Here is a 27,064-nt window from a genome sequence, read left to right as displayed (position 1 = left end):
TACCTACATCATCTGTGAAAATTTCAACTGTCTAGCTATCACGGTTTATGAGATACAGCCTGCTGACAGACGGACAGTGGAGTCTTAGTAATAGGGTCCCGTTTTTACCCTTTGGGTACGGAACCCTAAAAACAACAATTCGCAACCTCGATAAACTTGAAACTAATCTCGGAACCACGATTGACTGACTGCCTTCCACTGATTACTTATACTAATTTCTAGGAAAGCGATTAAATTATTATCTTCGTTCGATCATCCGCCATGTTAGGTAACTCACAACACAGTTGCATTTGTTTTCAATTCAAGGGTGTATTGTATGGCTACAGCATAAGAGTTAGAACCTTGTTTGCTTGAAGTATTTATTAAGTGCAAATATGATAGCTAACTCTATGTTGTTCTTGGACTTCTAGGTACCTGTTAGATAGTCTAGGTTGATTATTACAACTTGTTACAACATTGTAGAGTCCGTCTGAGCTAACTCTTCACCGATTTTGACACAATAAAAGTGTGGAGGCCGGAGGTCTAAGCACCGAACAAAATGAATGGAACTGAGACCTGCTTTAAAATACCTCTCAACTTCCTTTCAATAGATGGCGCTGCGGAGCACGTACCCGAAAGCAGAAGGCCTACCGCGAAACACGAATATCGAATTCATTATAAAAATTACAGCAAAAGTACAGTAAAGGAGATTATTAGCAAGTTTGAAGAATTAAAGGCAAGAGGGAGACAGGACAACGGTAGAATAGAGTTGGTTGTAAATAAAAAGTGTTATATTTTTAATGACATTTTATTATTAAACTGTTTCACAAAATCCAGATGAACATCACTTTAATCATTATTTGAATAAGTATAAGAATAAGCTAATGCTAGCCAGGACAGGCCTAGAAATAAAGTTGCAACTAAAAGACAGACAAAAACTAAAATGATGAACTGACCATCAACATGAAACTAAGACCATTTTAGACTATTTTAATCACCGATTTTAATAAATTAAAGTTATAACCAATTAGCTAATCAATATAAAACACACTTTTAAAGAACTCCTTAAACAAATTTACCAGTTTATAACTAATATTAAAAACGTATGGAATCCCCGAGCAAAGAGATCCAGCAAAATTCCAGCATAAAATTAAAAATATTTGATAAGAATACCTAATAAATCAGATTCAGACTAAACTAACAAATCAAACCATTTTTGTTTATTTCGATAGGCATTTTTATACCAATCTATGCTTACCAACCTACAAATCAACTTTTAAAGAACTTCAAAAATAAAATCATCAGTCTTGTAGCAGCAACTTAAACGAAAAGCTTAAGTATCCCTAAGCAACAATGTTCAGCATAAAAAAAATTGAGAAGAATATCTAAAAATCAGAATCCGTCACCGACTCCTCACTGTTATCGGTCGTCCAATCTTCAGAGTCCGAGTTCAAATCCTTTTCATACCTTCCAATTATATCATCAATTATGTCATCGAATTTGTACTCATTCGCATAGTACTCATTCTCAGTGTTTTTGACACGATCCATCCACTTCTGGTATTCGGCTAGAGGATATTGCGAATACAATTTCATCCAGGTTTTTCTCTTGTCATCCACTGATGCGTTAACTTGACTATCTGCAACCTTTTTCCTGATATCTTCCCAGACATATTCAAGCGGATTAAGCTCTGCGTGAATAGGAGGCAAACGTAAGACAGTATGCCCGAGGCTTTTCAGTGCTTCGTCAACAGCGTAAACCGGTTCCGAACGAGTCTTATTAATAAGCCCTAGCAGAAATATCTTTTCTAACCCCTCCTCATATTCAACATTATGTATTTTCAACCAGTTCTGCATATCAGTTTTAGTTGTAAACATTACTGGTTTTTTGTGCTTTTGAATGCTGTGGTGCCTCGGGCTGCTAATACAAATCACGGAGTTAGGTTCAAATTTATCCTTTAAATTCTCAGTCACCCATTTTTCAAATTTAGGCGTGTTCACTTCACTGAAATGATCATCAAATTCATAGTCAGCTTTAATAGTAGTAAAGGAACCATTCATCAAACCGTTTTTACCGCCAGCGTGAAGTATTACCAAGCGTTCCTTTTTCGAAATCTTAGCTGGTAAGTCAATTCTAAGACAACGATCACGGCCCTTGGCTACGTCACTAGCCTCCATGTAAGTTTCATGCATGAAATATATGTTCCGGTTTTCAGCTCTGCATTCCCGGATTTTTTCCAAATATTTAAGACGCTTATAACCAAGAGTGTTTTTCTCTACAATGATGTGCCTGCGTGACGGCGACCTGCATCGTATGTAACGATAACCGAGCTCATGTAACAGCTTTTTCAAATGTTTGGGTTCGAACACGAGCCCGTTCTCCTCTAACATTTCAGATAACTCACCGAGCGTCGGCACTTCCTTTTCGGTCTCATAATACTCGAACACCTTCTTTCTGACGACTCCCGCATTGATGCTGTTCACAATATTTTTTCTGTTTCTGGAATTCCTTTGTTCGCAGGATTTTCTTTTCCCTTTCAAGGTTTTCGCGATGTTGTCTATAGTGTTGTCTTCCATGTTTACGAAATAACGACCTCCGTTAGGTACAGACCTAATTTTTGCCTACTAATTATTACGGTTCTTAGGACACAGGTAGATCTCACCGAAGCGTCGACGCAATTTTTAATAAAAAAGCAAGGGGATTTAATGTGGGTAATTAATTCATGAAATCAAATGAAATTCCCGCTGGCCAGGTGACAGAAAAATAAACGGGAGCGTTCAAATACTGCCAATGACGAATATTTCCGATACCGATCGGCTTCTGACAAGGGTCTTTCGTAAAAACGGATCGTGATTTTGGTCCATAGAAGGTAAGATTCATGTTTTGGTCAGAGTATAAATAAAACAAGTATAAATTCAATAGGTTTGCACAAAATATTTGAAAAAAATATAAATCACGTTATCCGCAATTCTATACTAAAATGCAACTGTTTTTAAACGCATCCGTTCGGCTGTCATTGTCAAAATATTGAGGTTGTGTGTTGTATTTAATTTATTTATATGTATATTTTAATCTTGTTGGCATATTGCTTTGCTGAAGCTGCTATGCAACTATTTTATTTTATAGCTTATTGTATTTGTTAACTGTTATATTTGTAACAATTGGGGTACAAGTTAAGTCGCCGTGATGGACATGGCGCATTCGTGTCGCTGCTGTCTGCGGTGTCCTCCGGACATGGACCTTACGACGCCGTACATTCATCTCGGCAAAACGGAGATTTACATGGAGATGTTGAAAGACTGCTTCGATTTACAGGTAAATATTACAAACTTGTAAATTATTCATAGTGTTTTCAATCATGTGAAATTGAATCATTAGTAAGCAGCAGTTGTACGTAATGTAATGTACGTTCAGCGTTACCTACATATGTATATCTCAGGACTGGCCTTACGGGCAATAAGAATAGAGAATGAATGGAGCCAGTACAGCGGTGTGACACCGGTATAACGCGATTGGTGGATGAGTTCGCATCACGCGCGCGATCGGTCGCAACTAGTTGCGTTAAACTGCACGATTGGCTCGAATTCGTGAGTGACACCGCTGAATTAGTACCAATTTTAGTGCCCGTAAGGTCCGTCGAGAGATATAATATGTCAATGGTTACCTATAATATAACTTGGTATACTAGTAATCAATCTTGATTCTTGATCATAGTTATTAACTTAATTCATAAACATATAGCTTACGCTGGGCGGCTCGGGCTCATGCGGCATCTGCTCGGCGTGCGTGGGCCGCCTGCGAGACGCGAGCGACTTCAAGCTGCAAGTGCAGCGCAGCCAGGCGATGCTGCAGGAAGCTGTGTTTATAAAAGGTCAGTACTTTTTTAGTTTTTATTTATCAAGTAGTACCATAGTTTTCACGTCTAGACAACTTTTTAGTCAATATATTACTCCAGTTTTTTAGTTTTACATAGAAATATAGAGAAAGAAGACTTTGTATAGCCTCGTGCTGCCCACCATACAAAATTATAGCCAAGGAAGTTAGAATCTTGTTGTATTTTCAATTAGGTTGAATTTCATTTGTTGGGGAATATTACAAAACAAATGAAATGCTACCTACTTTGTTTTTAATTAAGGTTGACATTTCATCGAAACTAAGTGTACATCCTAATGTACATTGGGCGGCACGAGGATAGACTAATAGTTTACATTTGGGCAACCAAGGCCAATGTATATACTTATCTATTAAGATTATACCATACATTACATTAAAGGGGTGTGATTTGTAAGATCATGCGCAGAAATGTAGGAAATGAATACTCATTGCTAATATCACTATGTATGCCTGGCATAAAAAACTTGACTGTCTACCAGTGGCGGCGCGTCCATAAAAGCCGATTCCCACCGGCTTGCCTGTTTTTGGATGTTTGAGTAGAGTTGTAAAGGAAATCTGTAAGCCAAATTAGCCCCGGCTTGTTTATGGATATGTTTGACGCGCCGCCACTGCTGTCTACATACTAAACATCATAATTTCATAGAAGTTTACACTTAAAATAACACTTACACAGTCTGGGCTATCTAAATCAGTGCCAACTTAGCTTGATCTTACTCTATTTATGGCATAAGAATCCAGGACAGTCCAGGGGGCATACATTATTTCATTTCATTTATTTAAACCACATGCAAGTTTACAGTGCTGGACCAAAACACTTACACATTAATTACATTTTTAACATTAAAACATTTAAAAATTCATTACATTCAATAAAAATAATACATAAAGAAACAAAATGTCATCACATCAAGCTTATTCTAATATAAATGTCATTTGATAAATAAAGATAAAAGTCAACAAAAAAAAAATAGTCAAATACAATTAGCATCACTATAATCATAATACAATAAATACCATTCTATGTAGAGCAATTGTTAAGATACAGCGTCACAAGCCTCACAAACGTCCCTATACTGTGAAGGCAAGCCAGAGCTGAGAGTCCCCTTGGGGTCCACTCCGACCGTTATAGTTTCAATTGGCGTTTTCTACCTACAATTGTCATCTTAGGTATGCCCCCAAATTCTGTATCCTAATACCCGTGGCAATGCATGTTCTTAACATTGCTTGCAGGGAGGAAATTGGGGACTAGGTTTGTATGGAGAAGCGGTCGTCTATTATTGTCTTGAGTTTTAAGATGATGTGTGATTGATAATTTATAAACTTGAAAGTTGATAAATAATTTATAAACTTATAAAGAGTGTGGCAATCAAAGGGTTAATTGTTTAAACCTCCTGAGACTAAATGTACATTACAATGTACATAATCGTGCATTCTAATTTGAACCTTTCATGAACCAAATAAAGTAGCATTTCTGTTGTTTCATTGCTTTTTGAAACAAACGAAATTCGTTCTAATTTACTTATTGAATAAGGTTCAAAATAAAAATTTAAAAACTTTATATGGCGGGTCTTACTAGGTTAAATGAAAGTAACAGTTGCTTGGTCAGAGTTGAGTTATATTTTTGAACTGATTTCGATGTATTTTTGCATTTATGCCAATCAAATTAGATCCATAAAAAACGTTTTGAGGAATTAATTCCCAGCAAGCTGGAAATCGTTTTAATATCTTCCTTTGATTCTATATGCGTGTTGTTGAGTTTGCGCAATCCCAGGAGGTGTGCACGACTTGCAGCTTTCTGGGAAATAATTTGTCGAAGGAATCTAATTTGTTTGGCCTAATTATACTGTAGTGCATAATTATTTTCCATCGTATTTTACACGGAAACGCACGAACGTGTTTTGTTATTTTAGTCAGTCTCGGTACAAAAAGTACTGACGTTGACTGAACTAGCATGACAAATACGAACGTTTCCGAGAAAATACAATGGAAAACAATTATGAACATACGTCGGACTCCAGCGGGCATTTTCGTGGCATGTCAGAATGATAGGTAAGGTTCGCAAATCAATCAATTCACTTTCGAGTATTTGTACTTAGTATTTGGTACCTAGTATTTATAATGTGAAATTCCAACAAATATAAGTATGAACAACAGTCATAATGACACATGTCAGCTATTTATTTGTTTTTTAAGTGGCCACTTCAGTGGGCTATCAGTCATCACTTCAAAGAGTATTTACACATTAAAGATGAATAAATGATAACGGGTAACTAATTTAATTAACTATGTTACAAATACTAGGTACATTATAACACTCTTAAGTTAAGATTTTTTTGTAAACCTTACCTTGCCCTCAAACTGCCCCCTATAGTCCGACGTTTGATTATGAACTATATACTACATATGTACTGTTGTTTGTCTTGTCCAGAGGAGCCTGTCAATATTGAGATAACTGTAGATGTCGTAGAAGAACTACAAGAAGACACTGAGTTTATTGAAGAACCTGTACAAAAAACAGAGGTCATCGAAGATGAGACAGGGGAAGTTTTGGGTAAGTGCATTAAGTAAGTAAAGTAAGTAAATATCCTTTTCATCACACTCGCTCAGTAAATGTGGAATTGCACGCAGGTTTAGCGGGAGTTATAGAAAAAGCGTTCTCCCTAGGGAGTTATGAAGTTTCTAGTGCCATAATTAACAGTTTTTTGTCTTTATACTTAATTTTTGTATCACAAGTGTGATGAACAACATTGTGTGTAACTCGGGGCGTAATAATATTGCAAACTCGAGTCTATAAATCGCTCCGGCAAGCCGTCGCGATTTAACTTACTCTCGTTCGCAATATTCATCTTACGCCCCATGTTGCACAATGTACATATGGCCCTATTTTCCCGCACTAGTGCGTAAAATAGCACTTTTCGTGCGATGTCAAAAGTTTAAAGGGCCATATGTACTGTAAAACGTTGTACGATACACGTGCGAATAGGTAATTTGCAACTCGTGTCGATTTAAAACACTCCTCCTTTCCGCACTTGTATCGTAAATAACTATTATTGCACCACAAATTTAAAAAAAATACAAAAAGCGAAATACAAGCTTAAGACTGGGTAACAACAGGCAGGGCTTCTCGCTAAAAAGCGATCTCTTCCAGACAACCTTTGGGTAGCAGGAAAGTTAGGTACTTACAACTTTGAACGGGTAGTGCCGATACATATAAATTAACAAACCGAAGAATAAATATGTGACGTTCCACGGGAAAAGGTACCTTATGAGGGTTTCTAGTTTCGGAGATATTAAATGTTTTGTAAAGAGGTGAAAAAATGCTCAATTTTTTTTTATTGTGTGATCTGAAACCTTAATGCGTAACGTTTGTTTACCTGTTTTTATTTTTGTTATAAGTTAGTTATAAGCCTAGTAATGTCGTCTCAGAGTTTAGTAGAAAAGGTACCTTATGGAAAAAAGATTGAAAATTCCCAAAAAAACTAGTCAATACGGGAAAAGAAGTTTGGTAGAGAACTGTATTAGCATTCTGCAAAACTAATTTGATAATTTCAGTTCTGGTTGGGGCGCCTCGCAAATATTATAACCGTACATAGACCGACATCACAAATCCAAGTAGACTGCTATTATACCAAAGTTACTCTCGTCAAGTCTTTCTTAACTAGAATAATCTTCATTTGGTTTGGTCGCATGCAGTAAATCAGCCATTGGTTTGCTGAAAAATGCCAATACCCGACGCATTACCTTATGGAATATCTTTTTTTTTTTTTTTTTTTTTTCAATTTATTTGGGACAAAAAACAGTAACACACAGGGTTCAAACACAGAAATAGAGTACAAAGGATAATAAAGTGTGAGACCAACAACATCGTCCACAGATTACTAGATTACCTACTGATAAATCTACAATGTATATAGCGCAAGGTAACAATATAAATGATGTATGTAAAAATTGTAAAAGTAAAATTAACAAAGATAAGATTACAAAATAGGTTTGTGGATGCAATTACAAATTCATATTGGCAGAAGTAGTCTTATACAGTTTAATGAGCGAGTAAACAGTTAAAACAGCTTGGCCCATGGGAGCAACTTTTAATTATGTTTTGTTTGAAGCAATTGAATCAATTTTTTTTTATACACATTATCAGAGAACATGAAAATATCAATATCATTAAAATACAAATTGTAACATTTAACCAGCCTGTATAGGGGATCTCGTTCTCCAGCGTGGGTGCGGCAGCGCGAGTCTGCAAACAGCTGGTGCTTACGTGCAGCGCGCTCCCGCGCCCTCGTCGGTACGCGGTAGCAAATAGTCCCGCTCAGGCTTGGACAGTCAAATTTGTTATGACATAGATTATAAAGGACCATCGCGTCCAGAAGGAGGCGTCGGTTTTGTAAGTTGAGTAATTTGTACTTATCAAGAAGCTGTTGGTAACTTAAACGCGATCGGCAACATCGGAAATGCATGGCACGCAAGAATTTCTTTTGAACAGTCTCTATTGAGCTTTTGTACTTATCATAGAAAGGATTCCATATTGACACGGCATATTCTATTTGTGACCTAACCAGCGACTTATATAAATAGAGGTAAGTTGAGGGTTGTTTAAAATCCGTACCGAGACGCATGATAAAACCGTACATTTTATACGCTTTACCGATGATATGACTGATATGACAATCTAAATGTAGTTTTGAGTCTAAATTGACACCAAGATCTTTTATTACCGAGACTTTTTCGAGAGCCGATCCGCTAAGGGTGTAGGAAGTGGGAAGGATGTGGAGTTTTTTGGTAAAAGTAATTTGTTTGCATTTAGGCAAGCTAAAACACAGTTTATTTTTGTGACAATACTCGCCGAGTCGGTTTAAATCATTTTGGAATTTGAAACGGTCCTCTTCATTTTCAACAATATGATAGATTTTAAGATCGTCGGCATAAAGTAAAAAGTTACAAAATTTAAAACAACTGTCTATGTCATTAATAAACAGGGTGAATAACAAAGGCCCTAATATAGACCCTTGTGGGACTCCAGAAGTTACATGGACACACTTAGACTCATATCCGTTGACTGCAACTTTTTGTGTGCGGTTTGTAATGTATGACCTAAACCACCTCCACAAATTTCCACGAATGCCATTGAAGTATATTTTTTCTAACAGAATTTGGTGATCTACTCTGTCGAAAGCTTTGCAGAAGTCCGTGTATATACTATCAACACGTTTATTTATGTCCAAACTTCTGAAAAGGTATGAGGTATATAGAATTAGGTTTGTTGTTGTTGATCTTTTCTTGACAAAGCCATGTTGCTGTGGGAGGATAATGTTGTGTAAACTTGGATAAATCTGATCATGAACCAGTTTCTCGAAAAGTTTGGATAATACGGGAAGAAGTGAAATAGGCCGGTAATTTTTTACGTCTTTCTTTGAACCTCCCTTGTGGACAGGGACAACTCTTGCGATTTTCCAGACATCAGGAAAGGTACCTTCTTTAAGGCAGCTATTATAAATGTAATACAGAGGATGTGAAATATTGTCAGCTACATTTTTTAGGAATATTGGGGGGATGTTATCAGATCCAGAACTTTTCGATGTATCAACAGTTTTCAAGGCGCGTTTGACAAGATGGATCGGTATGTGAACATCATTAATATGAACATTAGATGGGCTAGTTGTTGATCCGTGAGGATCGAAGTCAGGGGAAGTATTAGACGGCGCAAAAACAGATTGAAAGAAGTCAGAAAATAAGTCACACACCTCGGCAGGGTCACTGGTGGTTACGTCATTATAAGAAACGGTGGCGGGGATATTTGTGGTTCCACGCTTATTAGCAACAAATGTCCAAAAGTATTTAATGTTGGTTTGAATGCTTGTTTCAACTAATTTTAAGTAAGCATTATAACACACAGCTGATTGCTTTTTAAACCGTTCCCTGTAGAGTGAAAAAGTTTCATAGTCGTTTTGATTTTGATATTTTTTCCACTTTATCCAGGCCTTTTTTTTATTATTAAATATGTGTTTTAAAGCAGGAGAGAACCTCTGAGAGAGAAATATCTGAGGTCATTGAACCTCAATGCCGCTTATCTTCAATAGCAACCTAAATATATTATTGATAAGAAATAGACGATTTATACCATCTTAACCCCAAAATATTATTAGTTTATCCTAACTGTTCCATCATCATCATGCCTCATCATGTAACTTGACCACAAGGTACCTTTTCATTACATACAAATTATTGGTATTTTTTAAGATTATTATGACGAAGAACTAATTAAATTGGGGGCAGTTTAATGTAAATTAATATTTTCTATTCATAAAAGATAAACTATAATATGATTGATATTTTGTAGTGATGTATTATTAGATTTATTTCCATAAGGTACCTTTTCGTAAATGTATGGAGCAAATACTGTTATTGTTATGTAAGTTTAAAGTGGCATAACGGGTTAAATATAGTATTTAGTTGGGGTTTTAGGATTTATTTCATTTGAATGACAGAATTTCTTTCATATGTGCTCAGAAAAATTTATTGTGTGTCACATTAAAAGTAAAAATATTCAATTTTGTGATTTTATATGAAAAAGTCAGAAAATACATTTTCACCTCTAAATCGGTATTGTTTTTTGCTTAAACTGTCTGTCAGTGTCGTTTTCTAATAGATAAAATTTAAATCTTGAGAGCTCATTGCAATCAATCGTGAAAATGAAATAAAACTTTATTTTCAAGAGATTGGTTAGTATACACATAAATCAGTCGATATCAAAAGTTTCTATTTGCATTACAGAACAAGTCGCAATATTTTTTTAATCTCAGATATATAAGGCATTATTATTTGTAGTCAACTATGTAACTTACTTCAGGAACATAGTTTTTTAGGCGGCTAAACTTAAAACTTCTCTATCGTAAAGTTGCTCATTTCACAACATTATTTTCAAAAAATCATATCTCTGTAACTACGCAACCTAGAAGGTTGATCTTTTGTGTTATCGATAGCTTATTTATTGTAGATTACTGGGGTATGCATAACTCCATACCCGCCATAAGGTACCTTTGACCGTGGGACGTCACATATGTGCATTTTTGGGGTTCCATACCCGAAGGGTAAAAACGGGACCCTATTATTAAGACTCCTCTATCCGTCTGTTTGTCTGTCACCACGCTGTATCTCATGAACCGTGATAGCCAGACAGTTGAAATGTTCACAGATTATGTATTGTATTTCTGTTGCCGCTATAACAACAAATACTAAAAAGTACGGAACCCTCGGTGGGCGAGTCCGACTCGCACTTGTCCGGTTTGTCATCACGGTTCATGAGATGAGATACAGCCTGGTGACACTGGTGACAGACAGACGGACAGTGGAGTCTTAGTAATAAGGTTACGTTTTTATGGGTAGAATGATACATTATTTGTGATATATGTATTCCTATGATAAAGTTTTACAAACTCCGTAATATTCTTATTCTTATAAATCTGCGTAAATTCAAGTAAAAATCCCCAAAATGGATTAGTTTTACCATTGAAATAACATATAGAACAAATAGAATTTGTCTAATTATGCCTAAAATTTGATGTTTATGTTGTGTAGGCTGCATCCTACACTATGCATTTAAGGGTTAAAGCGACATTCTAAAATTACCTATATAAAACCGGGCAAGTGCGAGTCGGACTCGCGCACGAAGGGTTCCGTACCATAATGCAAAAAAAAAACAAAAAAAAAGCAAAAAAAAAACGGTCACCCATCCAAATACTGACCACTCCCGACGTTGCTTAACTTTGGTCAAAAATCACGTTTGTTGTATGGGAGCCCCATTTAAATCTTTATTTTATTCTGTTTTTAGTATTTGTTGTTATAGCGGCAACAGAAATACATCATCTGTGAAAATTTCAACTGTCTAGCTATCACGGTTCGTGAGATACAGCCTGTTGACAGACGGACGGACGGACGGACGGACAGCGAAGTCTTAGTAATAGGGTCCCGTTTTACCCTTTGGGTACGGAACCCTAATAAAAACTAATACTATAGTCTGTATCTTTAGGTATTTAAATAAAAGTAAACTAAATCTACCCTCAAATGGCTCCTTAAGCCAGTTGAGGGTAGATGACAACATTACACGATCAAATAATGTAGGTTAAAGTCAGGTCGTTCAGTGTCAGATCCGGGCGGTTTTGTATTTGGTTGGTTAACCAATAAATGTTATAACTACCCGAAAATGTACAAATTATTTATTTACTTTTATTTAAATACCTAAAGATACAGACTATATACATTGATACCTATATGTTACGTAAATGTTCATGCCAAGTTTTATGTAACTGTCGTTTTGAAATGAGAGCGTTACTTATTATTGATTATTGGAGCGGTTTTTTGGCGGCGGTTTAGTGTAACTTAATCATAAATCATTTATTTCGTGATAAACTAACATACATACAAAAGTAACCTTATAGGGAGATTCTAATTTGAAACATATTTACATACCTACTAGACCCACCCCGGCTTCGCACGGGTTAACAAATTATACACCTAAACCCTCCTCAAGAATCACTTTACTGATAGGTGAAAGCCGCATGAAAATCCGTTCAGTAGTTTTTGAGTTTATCGCGAACATACAAACAAACACACAAACAGACGCGGCGACGTTGTTTTATAAGGTATAATGATTGTTTACCACGAAATGGGCTCGTCTCAGCATAATGCCGACCCGAGAGTCAGCGCTGGGGGCCTACCGCTAAAACTGCGAAATCCTTAAATTGCGGGAGTACTTCTCTTTTACTCCAATGAAGGCGTAATAATGGTGACAGAGAAAGATGCCCGCAATTTGCGAACTTCGATTTTCGCGGCTATAGCCCTGATCTTCCGGCGAGTCCATTTGTGGGCCTCGATCGCAGTTGTACGGCACGGCCTCATAAAACTGAATGGACCGCAAGCCACGAACAGATTTCCATGACCAATCGCCTCCCGGGCGATAACTCGTATATTGGTTAACGGCTATGTATGATTATCCCTCATGGACGTCAGCTGGCGCTCCGTTGGTGGGTTGAGGAATGGCAGCCACCGAAACATGTAAAAAAATAAAATAAATTTTGTCATCGCCTCGCCTCCCGTTTGATACTTTGTCAAAAGATAGTTTAGATGTTATTATAAATAAAAACAACCGTCAGCCGGTTGTATAGCGGTGGAAAGACCGTCGGCTACTTGCATAAACATGTAAAAAATAAGCGCTGTACCTTTTTTATTATAGTAATAACTAAATCATGAAACTTTGCATGTAGGATTACATCAGGCATTTCAATAAATGCCTTATGGATTTGAGGACATGATCAACTGACGGTCTTTCCACCGCGATACAACCGGCTGACTATTTTTAAATTCATGATAGCATCTAAACTATCATCTGACAATGTATCAAGCGGGAGGCGATGACTGACGATATTTGCTCCTGGCCCGCGGTCTAGAACGCATCCAGTTGCAGCGCCTGCCACTTAAAAGAATAAAAACACTTTGGAGAGTTTGGAGGATATAACCATATAAGCATAGAGTTTCGACAGAGGGTCTGTTAATGGCTACTCCGTTTGGTTATACCCTTCAATTAAAAACATGTACTGGTGATTTTAAACACCTGGCACCTGACCCGTTTAGATATTTCTGTTACTTCTGCTGATACATTACAGATTTCTATTGTGGTTTTCATTACAGATGAAGATCCTCTAGTGAAGCCCGAGACGTCTGGTAATGCGATGATGGAGGATTTATCAAAAACAGGTGAGTACTCACATTTTATACTAAGATTTAATTCGTAATCAATGTCATTAACGGGTCTAACGCGATGAGAAGCGCTGGTGGCCTAGTGGTAAGAGCGTGCGACTTTCAATCCGGAGGTCGCGGGTTCAAACCCCGGGCTCGTATCAATGAGTTTTTCGGAACTTATGTACGAAATATCATTTGCTATTAGTACCACTTGCTTTTCGGTGAAGGAAAACATCGTGAGGTAACCGGACTAATCCCAATAAGGCCTAGTTTCCCCTCCCGGTTGGAAGGTCAGATGGCAGTCGCTTTCGTAAAAACTAGTGCCAACATCAATTCTTGGGATTAGTTGTCAAGCGGACCCCAGGCCAGGGATAACGCCAGGAAGAAGAAGAAGAACGGGTCTAACGCGATATCGGGTAGTTTAGTGTTGTTTATCAATATCTCCATTGACATTCTTGCTGGGACGTCAGTCTTCCGTGACCTGGCTGAAACGTCGGAAAAATGGTAAAATAATGAAATTTAATCGCGTTACACCCGTTACTGACATTAATTATGTGTACACTGGCGTTCAAAAGTGCATGGAGATGTTTCAACCGTAATATTAAGGCGTTACGGTTGACATTTACCCATGCACTTTTGAACGCTACTGTACAAAACGAGAGAGTTTAAAGTGCTATATAAGATTTAATTCGTTTTAGTATTTCGCTGGTAAACCCTCTGTTTAGTGGAAAGAAATCAAATTAAAAAAAAAGGCTTTGATCCCCATTACAACTGTCCCTTTCTGTACGCATTTTCTTAAGGTTCCGTCACACATACAAAACACATACACATACGCATATATATATAAATAACTATAGTACACATCACAACTACCTAACCAAACCTATATATATATATATATAGGTTTTACATATAAAACGCTTACGCCCCGCCTGGAAAAGGCGCCTGTGTGACGAAGCTTTTAACGATAACAATACTGAGACGTTGTGATGTGTACTATAGTTATTTATTTATTTTACAAGGGGGCAAAGTTGTTTAACCGCTCGTGCTAATATTGATACCAGAGCAAGCGAAATATTCCAAAAGTGAAATTTTGATTCCAAAATGTTGGAAAAACGGAATTTTGAGTGTTGCGAGTACAAGGCACGAAGTTTAAACAGATTTTGCCATTGAGTGAAACACATTTTTTTTTTCACACAAACGCGAGGAAAATACTATCTGTAAAACATAAAACAAAATGAAATCCAAATGTACGTTATTCAATATTTATCATTCAAAATCATAACTTAAAAGTCAATTCTACCAGCCAACATAAGGAAACAACTCAAAATTTACTTCAAATTACTTTGCCACGCGTGTGGATAAAATGCAACTTTTTCGTCAGTTTTTGAACAATCAAGAGAGTCTTTACGAGCTGGTGCGGTAAAAAATAATCAATTCTTTGCTACTTCATGCTTTGAAGCTATACAAAAAAGTCAACAATGAATGTGGTATTGCAGCAGAGGATGCTGGCCAGCCGCCGTTCCCGCTCAGCCAACGCCAGCTGGAGGTCGCCACCTGCCGCGTCGGCCGCTTCCTGCACCAACTACGTCAGAACCCCCCGCCATCTAAAGCACCCCCCGCACGCTACCAATGCCATGACTGTGGAAGAACATCTCCAAAGAAAACTCTTCTGAAAAAACACATCGAAAAAATGCATACTGGAAACACTTTTAAGTGTGGTTTCTGTCACTACAATTTTAAATACAAATCTGCATTGAGAGAACATGAAATGACGCATACCGGCGAGAAGCCTTTCCAATGCAGCTACTGCGATTACAAAACAAGAATAAACTCCAACTTAAAGTCTCACCTCAGGATACACACGGGGGAAAAGCCATTCAGCTGCGACAAATGTGTCTATAAGTGCACGCGGAAAACGGTATTGAAAAGACATATGATGACACACACTGGGGAAAAGCCTTACGAGTGTAGGTACTGCGATTATAAGTGCAGCGATCAAACCAACATGAAAACTCATGAAATGGGTCACACTGGGGAAAAGCCTTTCGAATGTAAATATTGCGACTATAAGTGCCGACGTAGAAATGATTTAAATAGTCACCAAAGGAGACACACGGGAGAAAAGCCGTTTAAATGCAGGTTCTGCGAGTACATGTGTGCGCATAAAAATAGTTTACAAGTACACTTTAAAGCGAAACATCCGGGTGAACAGCCTTAGTGTATCACAGAATACTACGTACTGAATCACTGTCTAACAAAACCGATTTCTGACAACGTATCGAAATTCTAACACATGAAACCTTCAAACAGCACCGGGAAGGGAGACGGAATTCCTACTATTTCCCCTCTGCCGAAGCATAGGCACAACTGTACCTATAGCGGTGCGTGCAAGATTTGTCTGTGACGTGTGTCATTTTCTATGTATTTGTGTCGTCATTACAGATTGGATATTGTATGTAGTGAGTGAGAAGTGCGACTGTATGCACGTTTCCCCGCGAAAAATGGCAGAATTATTTGTACGGTTAGATATCGCTTCGGCTCCTCCGTCGGAAGCCGATGTTGCTCGAAACTAGAAATAGAAACGCATGACGCGTTTTTTCTTTCTTATTAAACTAAGCCTTAATTACTGCTCGGTGTAGTCGAGAGCCGACGATTAGGTAAAATAAAACGAATGTACTAGTATTAATGTAATGTATGTGTAAGTGTGATAGAGCATTTGTCGGGTGTGGAATATGTGATGTATGTGTTTTTCCCGGTATCTTGCCTGTGTGTGTGTGTGTGTGTGTGTGTGTGTGTGTGTGTGTGTGTGTGTGTGTGTGTGTGTGTGTGTGTGTGTGTGTGAGTAAGTGTGTGTGTGTGTGTGCGTGTGTGTGTGTGTGCGTGTGTAGTGGCGAGAAGTTGCTTGCAATACTAAAAAAACTTACTTCTAGATAGTTTAAGATTAACATAGCCTAAACCTATGTACATTAGGAATGTATTTTGTGTAAAAATGTTATGTAATGTTGTTTATTTCACTAACACAAAAACATTGTACCTACACTTATGGACAGATTTAGAGGAACGTAAAAAAAAAGTTAATTACTAATTTTGAAATTACTTTAGGTGCTGTAATCCAGTAATTAAACCAATTTTTTTCGTGTTCTTTTAGATTTGTCCATGAGTATATTTATGATTCATATTTTTTTCGATATATTGCAACTGTCACAAATGACATATAAATGCATATTTGGTCTCCCGCGGTACAGGCCTAGCCTAGTGCGGGGACCCTTTGAAATTAATGTATTTATTAAACCATGCTAGAGTTAGACAAAGACTGTAACGATTTGATAGCACACGCAGTGCAAGTGTTATTTGTACGTCATAATTTCATAGAAGTTTGACGTTTATAATAACACTGGCACTGCGTGTGCTATCAAAATCGTTGCTAACTTATCTTGGTCTAACTCTATACACCAACCGATGTCACCCCAATTCTGTATTGTACTGTCTGTTTTGTGTGCAATAAACTTATTTTTATCTTTATCTAATAACGTTTATAAAACGATCTTTTTACTTTTAGAATGTAGATTTTAGTTCATAAGATTTTTTAGAAGAATATACGCAAATTCATACAGTATATTATTTATGTTTGTTTTATTTCCATGTATGATTTTAGCAATGAGATGTCGTCCCGTCTGTAGGACAAAGTCCTTTTTAGGGTTCCGTACCTCAAAAAGAAAAAACGGAACCTTTATACTTTATAGGATCACTCGTGCGTCTGTCTGTCCGACCATCCCCCCCCCCCCCTTCTATCTCCGAAACTACCGAGTCAAAAATTTTGAAAAAATACACAAAATAGTTCTTTACCTATAGATGACAGGAAAACCTATTAGAATTGTGCAGTCAAGCGTGAGTCGGACTTAATTACTTAGTTTTTGATCCGACCCCTACGGATTTTTTAAAGACATTTCATTCATATAAATAAATACATTGTTAAAAATTGGGTAATGTACGGAGCCCTTGGAACGCGAGTCCGACTCGCACTTGGCCGGTTTTATTTAAAAAAAGCGAACTTAAGGTAGACCATGCTCTCTTACAGTCTTGCTTGCTATAGTTGCTATTCATGTCATTATTAAGTAGGGCGGCAAAAAACCTATATTTTTATTTATCAGCACAATACGCATGCTGACCAGATATTTTTGTCTCTCTATCCTAAATTTTATAAAGATCAAATGTCGATGTGGGCCCACGGCATTTATCCTTAGAAAAATCGGCAATGTAAGTAAAAGTCTGACATTTGTACTTGATGCCTGAAAACCTGCCTACATTACGATACCAATTAACGGCATGCAGCCAAGCCTTCAACCAGTCCGTAGCTGATTATAATAACTTCTTAACAACCGCCTCAGTTAAACGGTAAATCTATAGAAAAATTGCTATTTCACCGTGGAGTATTTATGTATACAGTTGTCATATTTTAAGAGGGTGCTGACAAGCAATAATGTGTCACCCCACATCCATATTGCCACCATATTGCAATAAGATGCATTCATTCTTTTAAAATTATGGCTTCAGCCCATTGGGGCTATTTCGCCAGTATCAAGGTCGTAGTAGCAGGGTAATACGATTGAAATTGTACGGTTAGTACAAGACAGTGTAGGGTGATTTAGCTCTTGTAAAGCGATAGCGGGCTTTACAAGAAACACGTGGACAACCGGCCGTTGACTCCAAAATGATGGTTAAACGTGCTTCAAGATTAATTCTCCATTCACTGCATACTACCACATTAGTTTACTGTATAATAAACATAGATGACTAACTAGCTTTGTAAAATGACCCCACACATATTGTGCCACGGTAGGTAGGTGGGGCGTAAATATTGTGCCACGGAGCTATTTAGTTCGCAAATGGCGGCCGTTGTGACAGTCGTTGTAAGAAGTATTTATAGATTATTTCTTCAAGGAAAAAATATGCCTTAGGTAATGTAAGGTTAAATGGTGTGCTAGCCGTTCCAAGAAACACTGAAAATATTATGGAATTACCTGTCACGTATAATTTAGCCACGATAATATTATTTTGATTATAACAGATTTTATATGGGGTTGATGTTATGCATTTTTAGGGTTCCGTACCCAAAGGGTAAAACGGGACCCTATTACTAAGACTTCGCTGTCCGTCCGTCCGTCCGTCCGTCCGTCCGTCTGTCACCAGGCTGTATCTCACGAACCGTGATAGCTAGACAGTTGAAATTTTCACAGATGATGTATTTCTGTTGCCGCTATAACAACAAATACTAAAAACAGAATAAAATAAAGATTTAAATGGGGCTCCCATACAACAAACGTGATTTTTGACCAAAGTTAAGCAACGTCGGGAGTGGTCAGTATTTGGATGGGTGACCGTTTTTTTTTTGCTTTTTTTTTTGTTTTTTTTTTTTTGCATTATGGTACGGAACCCTTCGTGCGCGAGTCCGACTCGCACTTGCCCGGTTTTTTAAACAGCCATTGATATTAAGATCCTATTATTTTACATTTGTTAAAGTAGTTGTTTTGATATAGTCCGCAACGGACTATCCGTTTAATTTAAATGAGTGCTACCTATAGTAAATACTAATCGCCGTTGTAGGTGGCGCTTTTTTTAATGTTTATATTTTAACTATGTCCCTGGCATCTAATTTTGGTATAGAAATATTTGTGGAAGACCAGGGCCTAGCACATGATTGGCGCGACAGTATCTCGCAGCGAGATAGACTACCCGTCTTTTTCTATGTTAAAAAGAGGGACGGGTAGTCTATCACTGTACTGACACTGTTTCAAAATACATACTACTCATTAATATTATACTTCAACTTTTGAATGTATGAACAATAAATACGCGTCAGAATAATAATTATATGAATTGGTTCCCTCTTGGTTAGTATAATCCTGTCAAGATTTGACAACGCCAAAATATTATAACGCTGCGCAAGAGGTTTGACGCATAGAATGTTATTATAGCCAATCAAAACTTATGTTGACTTATCCCAATTTTTTTTTAATATCGGGAAATTGTTCATTGATTATAATTAAAAGTTGGTGGGACATATTCATAGAGAAGGGATAGTTGTCAGTGTCAGTGTGGCTGGGGTCATTTTTGGAAGGCATTTTTCTATGGAGAGCGATGTCTATGTATATTCCGTCGCTGACTTAATATAGTATTCGTTTATTTAAGTATTCCTGTATACAGAAATATTTCTCTCCATGTGCATAAGGATTCTATAGGCTTGGAACGCCACATATATACTTACACTTATAATCGGCTTGTTTTACATTTGGCCCAATTTAATTTGTTCTTGTTTTCAGGTTCCGACTCCGTGCCATCCCACGCCAGAGAGCAACCCGTAGATATTCGTCCAATGAAGCTCGAGCGATTCTGCAGCGATGAGGAAAATACAACTATTCACTCTGAAGAGAAATCATACGCCTGTGAACACTGCCGCAAAAGTTTCCCAAACAAGTCTAGTTTAAATAAGCATAAGCAACAGATACACTTAATTTCCAAACAATTTGCTTGTGATTTTTGTAGTTTTACATTCCAAACGAAATTGCTTTTATTGGAACACGAGAAAAGCGAACATGGTGTTACTAATTTCATGTGTGCCGAATGTGAGTATACAACGGTTGACAAGAAAATGTTGCGAACTCATTTAATGAGACACACAGTGGGAAAACTTTGGAGCTGCCGTCATTGCAGTTACAAAACTCGACATAGAGGTCATTTAAAGGAACATGAAAAGATACATACCGATAAGCCTTACAGCTGTAACAATTGTGACTATAAATGCTGTCGGAAACAAGAACTACGACGTCATCAGTTGATGCACACAGGTGAAAAGCCATACACATGTAGCTACTGCGACTACAAGTGTAGGGATAAAAGTAACCTACGACGTCACCAGATGAAACATACTGAGGTGAAACCCTTTAAATGTAGCCAATGCGATTACAAATGCAGCCGGAAAGAGAGCCTGCAAACACACCAGAAGACGCATACCGACGAAAAGCCGTTTAAATGTGAAAACTGTGATTTCAAATGTAAAAATAGAGCAAACCTACGGCGCCATCAGTTACTGCACACTAGGGCAAAACCTTACCAATGTAAGCACTGCGATTACGAATGTATCCAGAAACGACGACTACTGGATCACCAAAGGGTTCACACAGGTGAGAAACTCAACAAGAACTACAAGTGCAGTTATTGCGACTACAGGTGTAGACGAAAGGACCAATTACAGAAGCACCAAAAGATACACATTATAAAAAAGTAGTTTGACCGCCAAAGGAGTTCTTTATCAAGTCGTGAGACCGAGACGCATCTACTTGAAACTCTTCAGTTACCTACAGGCAACACAGAATAAATAATAGTACCTACTACCGTACAGAAAGGACACTTCCTACAAAACCGAAGTTTGACAGCGTTTCAGGGACAAATCATGCTGTTCCTTTCTAATGTATGGCACTATCCCTTTCGGCTATTTAAGAAATTTAGGGTTGTCAAAATTCAAGTCATTATCTTATCTGTGATCGTGCACGCAAAAGGACGTCAAGTGGTGCCAACCCGAATAATTGCTCGGAGCAATGCTGAGCCGAATGGAGCGAGTTTGCCCGAAAGGAGGAGTGTCTCTCCACTGGTGGTAGTTTATTTTAATTGTATAAAAGATATATGTTAAATGCATTACATAAGATATATGTTACGTATTGCGTAGACTTTAAATATACGGACGTCAGTTTAGCTGAATATCTACTATTTCATGTCGCTCCATATTTTGACGTCCGTGATTAAAGTAGTGCTCTGGATTCATATACGGACGTCAAATATCGTGCGCTATGAATAGTATGCGTCAAACTGATGTCCGTATATGTGTAGCCTTTAAATTATATACGGACGTCAGTTAAGCTGTATATCTATTTTTTACTATTTGATATATGTCGCTTCATATTCGACGTCCGTGATTATTCTAACGTAGTGCTCTGGATTCATATACGAACGTCAAATATCATGCGCTATGAACAGTATGCGTCAAAATGACGTCCGTATATGTGTTTTGTATAGCGTATAGCCTTTAAATTATATACGGACGTCAGTTAGCTGTATATTACTGTATATTTATACCTACTATTCATGCCGCTCCATATTCGACGTCCATGATTATTTTAAAGTAGTGCTCTGGATTAAAATTGCCCTATCATTTTATTGTTAATATAAAATAAACGTGTGCATTTATTTATTAAAAGGGTGTTATTTAATCGATCGCAGAATATTTATATTTTGATGAACAAAATATTTTAGCGGCAGTAAGCGATCCACCATTAATCTAATTTTGGTAAGCAATCAGTAGGTAAGCGAATTATTTCATTTTGGATTACAATTTAACAGATCCGCAAAAAATGGTTAGCTGAAAAATCAGTTGATCAGCACAAACCCACGTTTCTAGCAACAGTTGGTTTTTGTAAAGGTCTCAGTTCTAACCTGATATTGGTTTATAATGTTGACCGTTTGTGATTTATTTGCTGAACATGAGTTGTAGCTCATTTTTATTTCTTGCCTACAAAATATTTGTATGGTTTCCAAATGATTTAATTGCTATTTTTTTTTGCAGATCAATTTTGAAAACGCCTGACCAAATAATTAGTTCCCTTATTAAAATACCTTACCTGTACTCGTACCATGCGTCGCTGACAGTGTCACCACTGACATATACGCTAACGTCTACGTAATGTACTTTCTATACATCTCGCTCGCACTAATGCCAGTACGAGCGAGATGCATAGAAAGTAAGTTACGTTCACGCTAGCGTTTATGTCAGTGCCAAACTGGTGGTAGCCACAGTGTTCCGGGAATTGATAGACCTATATGATGAAATCCTTTGTTAAAAAAAAACCGGGTAAGTGCGAGTCGGACTCGCGCACGAAGGGTTCCGTACCATAATGCAAAAAAAAACGAAAAAAAAAAAGCAAAAAAAAAAGGTCACCCATCCAAGTACTGACCACTCCCGACGTTGCTTAACTTTGGTCAAAAATCACGTTTGTTGTATGGGAGCCCCATTTAAATCTTTATTTTATTCTGTTTTTAGTATTTGTTGTTATAGCGGCAACAGAAATACATCATCTGTGAAAATTTCAACTGCCTAGCTATCACGGTTCGTGAGATACAGCCTGGTGACAGACAGACGGACGGACGGACGGACGGACAGCGAAGTCTTAGTAATAGGGTCCCGTTTTACCCTTTGGGTACGGAACCCTAATTAAGTAGGACCTTAAATTTAAATAAGTGCAAACAAATCATATAAATTTAAGTCGTTTATTCATAATGATTTTGTCTTTTATAGGTACAGTAACTGAAAGATACTGTACTTTTGGCATCTTCAATATCTGACATGCAAGAACTTGTCAACAGACTGGAGGTCGAGAGCGGAAAGTTAGGTCTTGCAATCAACCGAAGCAAAACCAAGCTGATGATTGTGGATCGCGCCGGCCGCCTGTCTGCAGCTCCTACAATCCAGGGTATAGACACTGTTGATGAGTTCGTATATCTGGGGTCAAAGATATGTAATGATGGCAGCTGTGTTCCGGAGATCAAAAGGCGCATAGGAATGGCTAAAGATGCCATGACGCGGCTTCAGAAAATATGGCGTAATCGGGGAATATCCAGAAACACTAAAATAAGACTTGTACGAGCCCTTGTATTTCCAATATTTATGTATGGAGCCGAAACGTGGACGATCAAAAGCAGAGAGAAACAACGGATCGATGCCTTTGAGATGTGGTGTTGGAGGCGTATGCTGAGAATACCATGGACAGCTAAGCGCACGAATCACTCCATACTGTTGGAACTCGACGTGAAAGTGCGATTGTCCACAATCTGTGAACAACGCTTCCTAAGTTACTTTGGCCATATAATGAGAAGGGGAGACGAAAGTTTGGAAAGGTTAATCGTTGTTGGTAATACTGATGGCAAAAGGTCACGGGGCCGTTCACCAGCACGATGGACTGACCAACTCAAAGGCGAGGAACCATCTCAGAAATTCTATGACGTGGTGAGGAAAGCGATGGACCGGAATCGATGGCGAGAGTGTGTTCGTGCCCGAACAAAACCCACCAACCACGATCATCAGTCATGATGGATGCGACCAAGAAGAAGAAGAAGAAGAAGAACTGAAAGATACCATATGTAGAAATCGTCTGATTGTTTTTTGACAAATAAAGGAAAAAATATATTATTAGTGTGTGACTGTAGTAGGTGTAGGAATGCATTCATTTTTAATAGGGTTGCTGGCACATGTTGAATTGTATAACTAAATCTAGTTTAATATATAGAAAATGAGAAATTTTTCACAATTAATTGGAAACGGGAATAATAATAAATTATACTGTGACTATGATAACATGCAAATTATTTTATCCTTTTTCGCACTAATGATACTTTGTCTGGCCTCATACGAGGAAATACGGTTTCCTTTAAATTTTTGTCTACTTTCACATGACGTACAAGATTTTGTGCTTGAGATTGTGCGTTTTTTGTAGCTATAGTACTATCGCATTTTTTTACATGTCGCCATAATAATAGTACATTGTGCAACATGGGGCGTAAGTTGAATATTGCAAACGAGAGTAAGTTAAATCGCGACGGCTTGCCGGAGCGATTTATAGACTCGAGTTTGCAATATTATTACGCCCCGAGTTACACACAATGTTTTTCATCACACTTGCGATACAAAAATTAAGTATAAAGACAAAAAACTGTTAATTATGGCACTAGAAACTTCATAACTCCCTAGGGAGAACGCTTTTTCTATAACTCCCGCTAAACCTGCGTGCAATTCCACATTTACTGAGCGAGTGTGATGAAATTGTTTTTTGGAATAAAACCCTAGACATTTCGAACAAGGTAAGTAATCAGTCTTATCAGGAAACCTACACTTCTTCACAGGTTTGAAATAAATTTGTGAGTTACTTACATAATTAAGTACCTTTTTTCCTTAAATCACTAAATTTATTTGTTGGCTATTTTTGGCATAGGATAAGGCTTCTTGAACTTCAGGTTCAGCGGGATGGTTGCGAACCATGTGGCGCGCAAAATTTAAAATAAAGGTGTCAAAGTAAAAACAAAAATCTCTTTCTCTAATACGTTTACCGTTTCCTTGGTCATCTCCTAAAACATCTACTACTACGTTTTCTTCATTAATTTGAGTTCCTCGTCTATATCATCTTCCGAACTAAATTTTCTTAGTGAAACATTCTCCATTTCTGTTATGCTTCTATCTTCGCAGCGGCTCAAAGCATCCTAAAATCAAATTAAAAATATACATTTTAGATCACACAGCATTAATTATATTTATTTATGTTATTTTAGATATAAATATCGTATACATTATAGTTCGTTTTTTTAGCATTAGAAAAAAGGTAAACAATCTTGACATGTCTTTTAATTGAAAAACACGTTTTAAAAATAAGTTACGGCAAATATGTAACAAAAATGAATCTAATACGATCATTTGTACTCTTCGGCTTTCATAAGTAATAGTTACTGATTTTTAAAAAGCGTTTTTCAATCAAAAGACATGTCAAGATCGCTTACCTTCTTTCTAATGCTAAAAAAAACCGGGCAAGTGCGAGTCGGACTCGCGCACGAAGGGTTCCGTACCATAATGCAAAAAAAAAACAAAAAAAAAACGAAAAAAAATACAAAAAAAAAAAGGGTCACCCATCCAAGTACTGACCACTCCCGACGTTGCTTAACTTTGGTCAAAAATCACGTTTATTGTATGGGAGCCCCATTTAAATCTTTATTTTATTCTGTTTTTAGTATTTGTTGTTATAGCGGCAACAGAAATATTCACGGTTCGTGAGATACAGCCTGGTGACAGACGGACGGACGGACGGACGGACGGACGGACGGACGGACGGACAGCGAAGTCTTAGTAATAGGGTCCCGTTTTACCCTTTGGGTACGGAACCCTAAAAAACGAACTATAGGTATTCGATTTCTTCTGAAAAGCTGCCATGTCTTCTAAAGTCACTGTTTTTAATGGAGTAAGAACAGATCGGGTCTCAGGTTGCATATTTCTTACCGGAGTATGGTGTGGAATCATGACGTCAGTTTGCTTGTCAGTATTGTCTTCACATGGGTTTAGAGCTCATCATCATCATCATCATAACTTAAGAGCTTTGCTCTTGTCGGTGGAGTAATCGCCAATCATTTCTTTCTTTTGCCAATCTTTTAATTTCCACATACGACGCATTATTTTTTATTTGGCTGAGATAAGTGATTCTAGGTCTCCCTTCTTCTCTTGTCTTTTCAATCCTGCCTTCCAGGATGTTTAGGAAAAAGTTATCGTGCCGTATATGGTGTCCTAACATCATGCCTCTCCTATTTCTTATTGCGTTTAACAAGGATCGCTTTTCTCCTATCATTCTCAGGACCTCTTCATTCGTCTTCCTTTCAGTCCAGCTAATCCTCTCCATCCTCCGCGGAGGATGCTTTAGAGCTAGACAAGACAAATCCGAATCAAGAGCTAAGCTTCCATCAGGTTGTACTTCCAAATGTAAAACGTTGGAATTAGTAAACCAGTCAGTACTGCAGTCTAAATCAATTCTGTCCAGAAGATCGATGTTTGCATTTAGTGTTTCATCGTGATCGGATTCGAGTAAACATTCTTCATTAATCTTTTTCCAAAATTAAAACAGACCATGATTTTTAGGGTCTCCTAGCCAAGTTTCTCCGCTCATTCGGAATTCTTCAAGGTCATTTTCTGGAATCCTCATTTGCACTCCTGCAAGGAAGGTGCTTGTTACCCTCGTTGTCTTTATAGCGTTTGCGGTTGTTTTATCAGTCTCTTTAACTTATCTAATGAGTTTATTGTAGTCAATGCTATCTGGATTAAACGGGGACAAACCACAGGTTCTGAATCCACTTATAATCGCATCCTTCAATGAAACTTTTTTTATGCACTGGTCCAATGCTTTCGCGAAATCCTCCTTTTTTAATTTCGTGTTTGGATTATTTGTCTGTCTATACACTTTCCAGTGGTGCTTTAAAGGAGCAAAAACGGCAACATCTAGCGGCTGGAGACGATGTGTAGAGTTTGGTGGGAGAGCAATCAAGATGATTCTTTTTTCTCGACAGAATTCGGATAGCGGCAAATTAATATGGGATGAATGGCCATCCATAAACAAGATGACTGGGAGAGGTATGTTATGTCCAATCAACCAAGGATAGAAAACGTTTGTTACGTATTCATAAAAAGTCTCTCCGGTCATCCGACCTGATTCTGATCGACCGAAAGCCCATTCTGGCGGCATGCTTGGTATGATTACTGTTGGCGTACGCTTAGGAAATAACACTAATGGTGGCTGCATATTCCCATCCGCAGATACCGTCATCAATACTGTCAAGCTCTCTTTTTCGTCGTTTGCAATTCCGCTGTAAA

The 27,064-nt window shown here is 37.7% G+C and overlaps 1 protein-coding gene across 1 annotated transcript; it reads left to right on the top strand.

The window, feature by feature from the left end:
* The first annotated feature begins 3,013 nt into the window (after positions 1 to 3,013).
* On the top strand, positions 3,014 to 21,734 carry LOC134800740 (gastrula zinc finger protein XlCGF46.1-like). The gene is made up of 5 exons (XM_063773272.1): positions 3,014 to 3,294; positions 3,721 to 3,850; positions 6,302 to 6,424; positions 13,564 to 13,629; positions 19,938 to 21,734. Exons 1-5 carry the CDS (start codon positions 3,166 to 3,168, stop codon positions 20,900 to 20,902), a joined length of 1,413 nt encoding a protein of 470 aa, XP_063629342.1. The 5' UTR covers positions 3,014 to 3,165; the 3' UTR covers positions 20,903 to 21,734.
* The last annotated feature ends 5,330 nt before the right edge of the window (positions 21,735 to 27,064 follow it).

This window comes from Cydia splendana, chromosome 20, assembly GCF_910591565.1.
Source record: "Cydia splendana chromosome 20, ilCydSple1.2, whole genome shotgun sequence".
NCBI classification, from domain to species: Eukaryota; Metazoa; Arthropoda; class Insecta; order Lepidoptera; family Tortricidae; genus Cydia; species Cydia splendana.
This window is presented reverse-complemented; position numbering and strand designations above follow the sequence as displayed.